The sequence below is a fragment of the Polypterus senegalus genome, chromosome 4 (genome assembly GCF_016835505.1).
Source record: "Polypterus senegalus isolate Bchr_013 chromosome 4, ASM1683550v1, whole genome shotgun sequence".
Lineage (NCBI taxonomy): Eukaryota > Metazoa > Chordata > Cladistia > Polypteriformes > Polypteridae > Polypterus > Polypterus senegalus.
In genome coordinates, this window is record NC_053157.1 from 248304851 (window position 1) to 248317464 (window position 12614).

Below are 12614 nucleotides of genomic sequence, written 5' to 3' on the forward strand. Positions count from 1 at the left end.
GCACATCAGTGGCAACATAAAACTGGGAATTTTTGAGTTTTTTAAGATTAATATTTGTGCTGTCTGTGTCACCATCAACAGTATTATTAACAGGTCTGATTGTAGATGAACACACAGAGCTAGATATATTAAATAGTTATTTCACCATAATTAGGAATTGGGACAATTCTGACACTATGTGTTTAGTGTAAATTAATCTTAGAAACAAAAGGTAAGACCAGTACACTTAGGACTGGCTTCATTTGAACCTAGGAACACGAGGAGCTATGTTTGCTGAAGCAGGAATTACTCTCATGATTGCAACGTTGTGTCCTTGAATGATATTTTGCTGCTTATTGACAGTTTTCAAATCAAATGTTGCCAAAATTGCTGTCAAACAAATGTACATCCAAGTTCTTGAACCATGGACATCTTCAACTACAGATTTTGATTCTCTTCTTGATGACAATGTGGATAATGAAATACTCAACCAAAAGGCTCTCTGGGTGAAGTGCTGGTAACCGTGCCACAGGGAGGTGACCCTCTACAGTGCACTTTAGTACCTGGGTTGAAGAAAAATGTCATTTCTGTGGAAACACATTTTCTCCAAAAGAAGGTAAAGCACTCATTATGGACAATTGCTTTATTGTTTTTATAACCCTCATATATGCATTATTGTCTGGTAACCTTCATGTATTATGTTATATTCCCATGTTATTCACTTTTACATGTACTCATGATTGATTATGCATATTTTTGACTGTTAGGATAGGGCCAGGAAGTGTTTTACTCCTTTCTGCTGATTGATGGGGGGATATGTTTGGCTCCTGTTCCACCGGAGGAGAGGTGCGGGTGTCGAGGGGTTAAGAAGAACTATGAGGGGCCTGTATTAGGCTCGGAGGAAGATTTTAGCTGATGTCCCCTACCTTTCTTTCAGAATTTCAGGTTAGATGGTGTGGCATGATTAAGCCTCAAAGGGAGGATAATATATGGAAAATAAAATTAGTATATTCATGTATTTGCATAAATAAATATAGAAAATCTTATAACCATTAGCCTTAGTGCTAGTATTAATGCAAGTCAGGCATGCTAAGCAAATAAAGGCACATGCCATATTTCTTTTTTAATTAAAGCTTAGCTCTAGGCACCAATAGCTTATTAGCTCGAAGACCAAGGAAGGGAGAATGATAAGATAAGACAGCCCAAAGGTGGAAGAGGGGAAACATCTCCAAACTCAAGGCCAAATAAAAAATAAATGAAGCAGAAAGGTAAAGATAAATGACAAAAAATAAAAATACCAATAATTAATTAGACCAGCTGCAGGAAAGGAGTCAGAATGAGCAGCAAATGAGCTGTTTTGAGCGAGGTCAGAATGATAAGAAATTATTATATAAACTGTGATTTTTGGACTGTTCAGAGCTCAGCTCAATTTGGCCTAATTGGGTTGAGTCCGCGCTATTGTTTTATTGCAAACAAAGCTATATACTCTGTTTGCCTATCCTCTGACTCCTAGAGCCTTCATTTCAGGTGAAGACCTTTTGGTGAGTCTTTTGCTCCAATGATTTCACTTCATCAAAGGTTGGAGCAATATAATAAGGACATATTATTCCATTTAAAAAGTTTTGACTCTGTCTAATGTGAACTGCAATAAATAAATAAGAAATACTGATGTGAATTAAACTTTACCAGACCTGCTGGGTCAGGTCGTCTCTTCTTTAACTGTATTTCAAATTGTCACTTTGTGGTCTTCACTCTCTTGGCTCACATCTCACATTAACGGTTCACCCTCAGTGTCTCCTCAGATGTTCTCTCTGTCAGCTTTCTCTTTAAATCTCCTCCTCCTCCTCGTCACTGACCACAGACAAACTTTCACATTCCTTTCTTCACAAGTCACTTCCTTGTTTGTCTGACTGATTCTCTCTGCCTGCCTCTCCTCAGACTGACGATGGCTGAAGCCCAGCTGCGTGGAATACAGGACGAGTTCACCTGCTCGGTGTGTCTGGACACCATGACTGACCCCATCACCATCCCCTGTGGTCACAATTTCTGTCTGAAGTGCCTCACGGACTGCTGGAATCAGAGCCAAGAGTGCAGCTGTCCTCAGTGCAGACACACCTTCACCACAAGGCCTGAGCTGAACAGAAACACTCTGTTGAATGAAGTCATCAAGAAATTTAAGAGACCAAGACTCAATTCTCATCCGCCTCAGAGTGTTGCCGGCCCTGGAGATGTGAAGTGTGACGCCTGTACTGGGATGAAGTTCAGAGCAGTGAAGTCCTGTCTAACCTGCATGGCCTCTTTCTGTCAGACTCACCTGCAGCCCCACTTTGAAATAGCAGCCTGGAAAGGACACAGGCTGGTTGATCCTGATAGAAATCTGAAGGAGAAACTCTGTAAGAAACATCAGAAGAGTCTGGAGATGTTTTGTAAAACTGATGAGACGTGTATCTGCATGATGTGTGGAATGACTGAACACAACAGTCATGAAAAGGTCGAGCTGGAGATGGAAAGAGAAGGAAAACAGGTGAGTGGCGTTTAGTGTTTAATGGAAACAAAATAAAGAAAAGGAGTTAAGCGATACACAAATGTAGCTTGGCAGATAAATCTATTCAATGATTTTGGGGATTCTGAATTTGCTTGTATAGGATAGTGGAGAGCTGGGGCCTCATGCATAACGCCGTGTGTAGAATTCACACTAAAACATGGCATACAGACAAAAGTGGAAATGTTTGTATGCACAAAAAAATCAGATGTATAAATCTGTGCACACTATGCGAATACCAAGTGGAGGCAAAGAAAAACATACTATTTGTTGGTTTAAACAGTGGTATAAACAACAAAAGAAAGTTGATCAAGTGACATAGAGTGTTAGAGAAACTCAAAAGCTCAAGTTCACAATTTCACACAGTGCCCGAAATAAAAAAGAAGTTGTCAGATATCAAAGTCGCTGTGAAAAGGCGAGTCATAGCCCACCATCTGAGTGTCGTATGGAAGCTTCTTAGAGTACAGAGAAAAGAAAAACAAAATAGGGATACAGTTGAAAAAAATGTCCAAATGTCAACTTTAATCTCGAAATTTCCACTTTAATCACGTAGTTTATTTTGTCATCAAAGCAGAACATCATAAAGTTCATCTTAAAATCATGTAAGTTACTAGTTTCTCAAATCCTTTCGTAACTAAAGTAGCACGTTAAATGCTTCTTTCTGTGTTTTCTTTTATGTGCTGTGTGTGTGAATCACTATGTGCTTCTTTAAACAGGCTTTCTCTTCCGCCACAGGACACAGAATACATTACATTCATGATATTTCAGCTCTCTGAAAAATTTTAAACCACCACATACTTGGCGGTTAATGCACCCCTGGACACTGCATTTTTTAAGTTAACGTCACAGTTCACAAAAAAAAAAGTGAAATTTTAATGGAACACATTTTTTTTCATGCAAAGAGCATCACAATTACTGCAACACTGATCAATTTACACCCTGCCAATGAACTGTAAAAACTTAAAAAAAAAACTACTGCAACAATCTATTATTACATGTACAAGGTACAACTGACACCATTGATGAAATTCAGTAAATCACCGAGCCAACTGCACTTGAATGGGCTGAACACAAACACACAGAGGTAAGCGCTGATGCTGGCAGGCCAGTCTAGTTCAGTGACTCAATCAGGGACAGTGAGGCTGCAGTGCTGAAGGGGGTGCCAGTGGTCAAGAGCTGGCTGCTCAAAAAATATACGGCACTGACTGATCAGCTCCGGCGTGCTGGCAAATAGCCGTGAAGCGACTATAGCCGGTTGTGGTGTTCAATGAATATAAGTCGCCGAATACACTCGGCTCCAGAGTTGCAATTCCCAAATTGCATTGGGAACCGACTATAGCCGGTTTGGGTGGTTTAAGGGTGAAGATGTATACTTTATATCATCCTTATAATGATAGGAGGTAAAGCATGTTATTAAACATGGGAACACGGTGGTGCAGTGATTGTTCCTGCCTCACGCAAGATGCTTGCTGCACCGTGCACGACCTCCGATTAAATTATTTATTGCAGCAGTACTGACCCTCTCAAATGTACTAAACTCCTATTCTTGTCCTTCCTTTTCTTTCTCCAAGTAACCAATCGCCACACAATCAGCTCTGTAATTGATGTCAAGTCATCTTTAAGCTTAGAATGACGATTCTTCAAAACTTTTAATAAACATTGAAATATCTTTGTAGTACATGTTTAATTATTCTATCCATCTATCCTTGCAGTGTTGCGCCAGTCCCAGCAAGAATACAGCGTGAGGCAGGAACAATCCCTGAATGGGCACCAGCTTCTTTCTAGTGCTGCGACACCGTGTCCTCACATGTTTAATTATTAACAATATACATTATTTAAATGAAGTTTAAAACTTATCTGTATAATGTAATAAACATGCTTTACTGCATTTCATCGTAAAAATGATATCAAGAACTCCAAGAAGATAGCGCCTGGAAATCTAAATCGACTTAGAAGCCAGTCGTCATCATATGTAAATACACGCTTTATAAAGTGGCTCAGGTTGTGCAATATTATAACTGCATGGCAAGTTTGCAGTGAGGTGATTGTACTTATAAGTACAAACATTTTGATTGTCCTTCTCCAGTTTAAGCCACTCTGTGAGCCCACCAAACACAGCTGTTAGTGGACTAGCAGGGATTGTGACACCAAGTATGTCTGTGAGACATTTAAAGATTCTAGTGTAGAATGATGTCAATTTGGTGCAGGTCCAAAACATGAGGCCTAGTGAGGCTGGAGCTCGATTGTAATGTTTGCTGGTTGGATCTTACCCTGGAAGCATTTTGGACAATTTTAAAGGAGACAGATATACTCCATAAAAGATTTTAAGTGGAATAACTGTATGCTTTGCGTATATGGAGCTTGAGTGAATTCTGTGCATGGCTGCCTTCCACTCTATTTTTGAAATGTTGAGTAAGAGATTCTTTTCCCACTGTACCCTGGGATGTTTAAAAGGAAGCAACTTTAAAATATTTTTTATATACTGTATTATAGAAATTCTTTCTGAATCTTCAAGACCGATCAATATTTCTTCTGGAATAGAAATAGGTGGGAGGTGAGGAAAATTGGGCAGATTCCATTTAGCAAAGTTTCTAATTTGGAGAGGGGTGGAAAAATTGTGTTGATGGGAAGGTAAATTTGGAGAGTAATTGTTTGTAGAATGCAAAGACATTATCTCTATGCAAATCTCAAAATAATTTAATCCCATACATTTTCCAAATATTAAAAAGTGTGTAATTTTGAGAGGGTGGAAAAAGGTGGCTACTGTGTAGAGGCGTCACAGATAAAAGCTTCTCTTATCATGAAGTGCTTCCTACCTTGGTTCCGTATTCTGAGAGAAAGAAAGACAATTGGGTTGTTACTTTATTCACAATAACTTGTATTTAATACTGGGAACAAAGCAAAGGAATATAAAGAAGCACTGCAGGATTTAATTTCTATTGCAGACCAAGCCTGTGTATGTTCATCTATTTGTGTCCATGTCCAGGTTTTTATAGCTTGTATATTTGCCACTCAGTAATAAAATTTAAAGTTAGGTAGAGCAATGCCATCTTCTGCCTTAGCTTGTGAAGGGTCGCCCTTTGGATACGTGGATGTTTAGAATTCCAAATAAATTAGGTTATAATTGAGTCTAATTTCTTAAAAAATGATTTGTTAATGGGGGATACTTTGAAATAGAAAAATAATCTTAGGAAGGATATTCATTTTCACAATGTTAATTCTCCCAGGTAAGTGAGATGGAGGGTAGACCATTTATGTACGTCTTGTTTAAGTTTTCAATGCAGAGAGCAAAATTTTGTTAAAAAAGGTTTTACATTTACTTGTTATGTTTACCCCTAGGTATATGAACCGATCTGCAAGGATAACAGGGAAGGTGTCCAATCTAATGTTGTGTGCTAGGGAGATCACTGGAAAAAGCACACTTTTATTCAAATTAATTTTCAGTACAGATATCTTTTGAAATTCTGCTAGTAGTGTTAGGACTGAAGGCACAGAAAACTGTGGGTCTGATATATACAGTATCATATATTGATATCATATAGTGATATTTTCTGTTCAAGTTCTTCTCTTAAAATCCTTTATCTCAGATGCATTTTGAAAGTGAACAGCCAGTGGCTCAATGGAAATTGCAAGTAGCAGTGGTGACAAGGGGCATCCTTGTCTCGTACCTCGATCTAGTTTGAAGTAGTCTGAAATAATGTTAATACAAACTGAAGATTCTGGTCTGGTGTACAGTAGTTTGATCCATGGTCAGATATTCAACCATATTAAATGCTTTTTCTGCACTCAAAGATAACAGCATCTCTGGGGTGTTAGACTTTATGGGTGAATGTATTACGTTAAACAGGCGTCAAAGACTGGAAGCTAAGTGTCTGCCTCTAATAAATCCATTTTGGTCTTATGATATTACAGAAAGGAAGCACTTTTTCTATCATTCCAGGTAGAACTTTGGAGAGTATCTTAGTAACATTATTATTCAGTAGTGAAACTGGTCTGTATGATGCACATTGTAATGAGTCCTTATTTTTCTTAGGAAAGACAGTAATTAATGCTTGTTCAAAAGTCTGAGGTAGAATTTTACTATTTTTTAGGGAGCTAAATTAATTGACATTCTTTTTATTACATTCACCAGGGTAGCCTTTAGGGCCCGTTGCTTTCCCACACTGAAGTGAATTCATAGTGTCTAGTAATTCTGATAGTGGCAGAGGTTTAGTTAATTCCTGTGTCCTAAGTGTATCTAGCTGTGGTATCTGTAATGCATCAACAAACTCCTTAGATTGTGTCTTGTCTTCTTTAAACTGAGTATAATATAAGGACTTATATGAGTCTCTAAATTTGTACATTATATTTTTATGGTTAATGATTTTATCTCCATCTGTGTTGGTAATTACTGATATTGCATTGTGAACTTCCTGCTTGTGGATTTGTGGAGCTATGATCTTGGAGTATGTGAATTTCCCCTTGGGATTAATAAAGTATCTATCTATCTATCTATCTATCTATCTATCTATCTATCTATCTATCTATCTATCTATCTATCTATCTATCTATCTATCTAGCCTTCTCTCCATGTTCATAGTAATAATGTCACAATTTAAAAATGAGTTGTTCCATCTCATTTGTTGTCAAGAAGTTGAATTCGGGTTGCAAAGCAAATCTTTTCTTATAAAGTGCCTCATTTGGAGACCTGGCATGTTCTTAATCTATTCTGGTAATTTCACTGTTAACTCTGAGGTCTTCTTGGTTTCAAGTTTATTTTTTTGGGAGAGATATGAGATAATGTCCTCTTAACAATGCCTTAAAAATGTAAATAATGTATACTGATAATACTTAAACATGTAGGACACGGTGACACAGCTGTAGCAATGAGTTGGCGCCTCAGCGAGGGATAGTTCCTGCCACGCCTTGATGCTTGTTGGGACTGGTGTGACCTTGGATGGATAAATGGATGGAAAAATTAAATGTGTATCATAAAGATTTTTCAACGTGCCTTAAAAGTTTTGGAGAATCTAAGCTTACAGATCGTTTGACATTTATCACAGAGCTTATATTGTGGGGATTGGTTACGTGGAGAAAGAAAATGGAAGGACAGGAATAAAGGGTTGGTATGTTTGAGAGAGACAGTGCTGCTGCAATAATTTATTTCATCGAGGTCACACACATCCCAGCAAGCATCTTGAGGGAGGCAACCACTGCACAACCATGCCCCCATGTTTAATACATGCTTTAATGCATTTCATCAAGAAAATGATATCATATTAGTCTAAAATGTTCAGAAAGCTGTAATATCATTAATGAATGTATTCTCTGTGGAGAACAGTGCCTGTGTGCTCCTGTTAACATAAGAGAAAGCCCATTTAAAAAGCATGTAGTGATTCAAACACATGGAACACATAGAAGAACACATACAATACAAAGCATTTAACAAGCTACTTAGTTATGATGGGATTTGAGAAGCTCTAGTAAATTAAACACCACTTTCAAGATGAAGTTTACAACGTTCTCCTTTATTGACAAAATAAACTGCAAGAATAAAGTGGAAATTTCGAGATTAAACTTGACATTTCGACCTTTATTTTCTATTGTATCCCTATTATTTTTCTTTTCTCTGTACTCTAATAGGCTTCCGTATGATATTCAGATTGTGGACTACAACTCACCATTTCACACATATCTGACCACTTTTTTATTGCGGGTACTGTGCGACTTTCTGAACTTGAACTTTCAAGTTTCTCCGCCACTCTGTAACACTTGATCAACTTCCTTTTTTTGCTTATTCCACTGCTCAATCCAACAAATAGTACATTTTTCCTTGTCTCCACTTCACTTTCGCTAAAATTCTTCTATTTTCCCCATGCTTTTGCCTTTGTCTCTTCACAAAATGCTGAACTTAAGGGACTATTTATATTGATTTGCATATTCAAATGGATGAAATTCTGGGAGGAGTCATGGTGGGGCAGCAGGTGCATGCATGTGTGTTACTTTTAATACTAACTGGGATTTATGGAGTGGAAGTGCATGGAAGTTGGCTTTGTGTTGTGTGTACGCACACTTCCAATTTTGTCTGTTCACAATGTTTTACTGTGAATTCTGTGCATGGCGTTATGCATGAGGCCCTAGGTCTGGATTTAAAACACAATTAAAGTCTCTGGCTATTTTAATTTTATGAGTGCTCAAAATACATTGTCACAGTCAAATCATACTTATATGTTACTCCTTATAACTGCCATTAATGTGCTTTCTTTATGATTACCTTGTGTGATTATTAGCTCTCCTGTTTCCAGTGCATTGACCATTTTATTTTGATTTATCCCCTACTGGCTAGAAATTTTAAAGTTACCTTTTACACTTTTATTATTATTATGGCCTGCTCTGCTTCATGAACGTCTCATCCTGGCCTTTCATAAACACATCTACAGTCGTTGCCAACTGTTTTGAGATTGACACAGATATTGGTTATCACAAAGTTTGCTGCTTCAGTGTTTTTAGATTTTTTTTGCCAGATATTTCTATGGTGTACTGGAGTAGAATTACAAGCATTTCATACATTTCAAAGGCTTTTATTAACAATGACATTGAGTTTATGCAAAGAGTCAATATTTGCAGTGTTGGACCTTCTTTTTCAAGACCTCTGCAATTCACCCTGGCATGCTGTCAATCAACTTCTGGGCCAAATCCTGACTGATGGCAGCCTATTCTTGCAGTTTGACAGAATTTGTGGGGTTTTGTTTGTCCAGGACTGGGGAGTTTCCTGGCCATGGACACCAAATTTCGATGTTTTGTCCCCTGAGTCACTCAGTTATCACTTTTGTCTTATGGCCACTGCTAAATCAAGGCATTGTTGGTCATCAAACTGTTCTTGGATGGTTGGGAGAAGTTGCTCTCAGAGGATATTTTCATCCTTTATTCATGGCTTTGCTTTTTAGGCAAAATTGTGAGTGAGCCCACTCCTTTGGCTGACAAGCTACCCTACATGACATGAATGTTGTCAGGATGCTTTACTGTTGGCATGACACAGGACTAATGGTAGCACCACTAACCTTTTCCCCAAACAAACGGAAAGGGGATTGATTTATCAGAGAAAATGAGTTTCCCCCAGCAGTCCTCAGTGGTCCAGTCCCAGAATATCAGTCTGTCCCTGATGTTTTTCTTGGCTTCTTTGCTGCCCTTCTTGACACCTGCCAGGCCATCCTCCAAAAGTCTTCACGCCTCACTCACACCTGTCTGCTGCCATTCCTGAGCAAACTCTGCACTGGTGGTGCCTAAGAACATTTATATAATTAAATTTTAAATGTTGTCCAATTTCCTGATTTTTTTTAAGTATTTCCACAAGTTACTTTTTCAATTTATTGTCAGATTTATCTGAGTTCAGTAAACTCCTCTTCAGATTTAACTTTTTCCTGAACTCCTCAGACTCACTCGTGTCTTCTCGGCCTCAGTTATCTCACTTGACTCCATAAAATGACCAAATACTTGACAAAGTTCTCACAAGTTTCAACTCCACAAAGGCCGTGTTGGTCCTACAATTGTGGTCCTTAGCCATCCGAGGTCTCCTGGGTTTGCAGGTTTCTTCAGTTTTTATGTGTGAAGCTCTGATATCCTGGTTGTCGATGTGATGTCCTCTCAATCTCAAGGTCTGACTCGTACACCAGTGAACCTTCAGACTGTCTCCTTAATTTGTAGCTCTCTTCAAGCCAAACTCCATCTTGAATTGAAGTGCTAAATTAAACCTTTATTTGAATGTTTTTGTGACATTCATATTTGTTTAATTAAATCTCTGAGTGTCACCTGCAGTGTCAAAATGAAGACAACTGTGACAGAAACAGTAAGTTGTGTCATGGAATTTGAAACAATTGTATTGCACACATTTAATCACTCAAAATGACACCAAAAGATCAAAAAGTGGAAGTGAATTCTGATAAGCCCCCCATGTGAATGAATAAATAGTAACTTTCTCAAGTTAAGTAAAGAGAAAACTGAAATCTTAGTGATCAGCAATAATGGATTCAATGAGGTTATCAGAAATAAACTTGATGCATTAGGATTAAAAGTCAAGACGGAGGTAAAAAGCTTAGAGGTAACTGTTGACTGTAACCTGAATTTTAAATCGCATATTCATCAGACCACTAGGACAGCATTTTTTCACCTAAGAAACATAAGTAAAGTTAGACCTCTTATATCATTGAAAGATGCTGAGAAATTAATTCACGCTTTTGTTTTCAGTCGACTAGATTACTGTAACGCACTCCTCTCAGGACTACCCAAAAAAGACATAAATCGTTTGCAACGAGTGCAGAATGCAGCTGCTAGAATCCTAACTGGGAAAAGAAAATCCGAACACATTTCTCCAGTTTTGATGTCACTACACTGGTTACCTGTTTAATTCAGGATTGACTTTAAAATTCTGCTTATGGTTTATAAAGCCTTAAATAATCTCGCTCCATCTTATATATCGTAATGTCTGACACCTTATATTCCAAATCGTAACCTTAGATCCTGAAATGAGTGTCTCCTTTGAATTCCAAGAACAAAACTTATAAGAAGTGGTGAGGCGGCCTTCTGCTGCTATGCACCTAAAATCTGGAATAGCCTGCCAATAGGAATTTGCCAGGCTAATACAGTAGAGCAGTTTAAAACACTGCTGAAAACACATTACTTTAACATGGCCTTCTCCTAACTTCACCTTCATTTAATCCTGATACTCTTTATATCCAACTCATTATAATAACTATTCATGATGGCTCTAAAATCTGTACTAACCCCTACTCTCTCTTCTCTTTCCTTTTCCGCTTGCGCCACCACCATCTACTCAAAGCACAGTGATGTTCCAACAATGATGGATGGATTAAAAGCCAGAAGTCTGTATGACCATCAACATCAAGTTCTTCCGTGAGAACCCTAAATACAAGGAGGACTGTTTCATTTATGTTAGGTAGAATGCTCAGACGGGACTGGGTGGTCTTGTGGCCTGGAATTCCTGCAGATTTTTTTTTTTTTCTCCAGCCGTCTGGAGTTATTTTTTTTTTTTTTTTGTTTTTTCTGTCCACCCTGGCCATCGGACCTTACTTATTTTATGTTAATTAATGATGTCTTATTTTAATTTCTTATTTTGTCTTTTATTTTTCTATTCTTTATTATGTAAAGCACTTTGAGCTACTTTTTGTATGAAAATGTGCTATAGAAATAAATGTTGTTGTTGTTATTGTTGATGTGTCCTCTTGTGTGTCAAAACAGAAAGAGCTGGGGGTGACACGGAGTGAAATTAGGAGGAGACTTGAAGAGAAAGAGAAGAAACTGAAGGAGACGAGGAGGACAGTGGAGGAGATGAAGGTGAGTGGAATTAAGACAACACTACATATCAAAAAAAGAAAAAAGAAAGTAAAAGTGTTGTAGGTTTCTGGTATTGACTTGTGAGGACAGGGAGCTGGAGAAGGAGAGAAGATGTTTTATTGTGTCCTTCATGGCATTTTGCAGCTGATGGTATTTCATGTTTTATTTTTGATAAATTTAGGCAACAAGATCCTAATGTCCTCAGGTTTCTCATTCCACCTCTTAAAGGTGACTTCACTCCCCCTAACAATAACTCATAATGAAGGTCGGCACTGATGTTCTGAACTGGATCAGGCAGCACCACTTTCCCTAATGGTCGTTTATTGTTCATTTTGATATGTCCCAGCTTTATTGGACTCCATAGGTGTTAACATAATATGGTGTTAGGCTGCTTGACTGAGTGCAGTTAACCTGCACCTCCGCCTGTTTTATTTAACTTTTCATATTTTATGAAAAGAACAGTAAGGAGGTGCAGTGGCCAATTATGTTGCCTTCCAGATCACCATTAGTTGTTCATATGGAGTTTCCCACTTCTTCAAGTTTCTCTGTGGGTTCCCTCCAGCTACTCCAGTCCCCCTACCACATCCTCACATGTCAGGTTGGTTCATTGGCAGAGACTGTAAATTGCCCCATTAGGATTTCCTATGTGGGTTTTCATTTTTCACTGGCACACTGTTCAGAATTACAACAACAACATTTATTTCTATAGCACATTTTCATACAAACAGTAGCTCAAAGTGCTTTACATATTAAAGAATAGAAA

General features: G+C 38.0%; 1 protein-coding gene across 1 annotated transcript in view; it reads left to right on the top strand.

Moving 5' to 3' along the window:
• The first annotated feature begins 1842 nt into the window (after positions 1 to 1842).
• Positions 1843 to 12614, top strand: part of LOC120528427 (tripartite motif-containing protein 16-like) — a 28153-nt gene continuing 17381 nt past the window's right edge. Inside the window, exons 1-2 of the mRNA XM_039752580.1 lie at positions 1843 to 2503; positions 11756 to 11851. Coding sequence (XP_039608514.1) covers positions 1925 to 2503; positions 11756 to 11851 — 675 coding nt within the window. The 5' untranslated portion in view covers positions 1843 to 1924. The remainder of the gene's footprint in view (positions 2504 to 11755; positions 11852 to 12614) is intronic.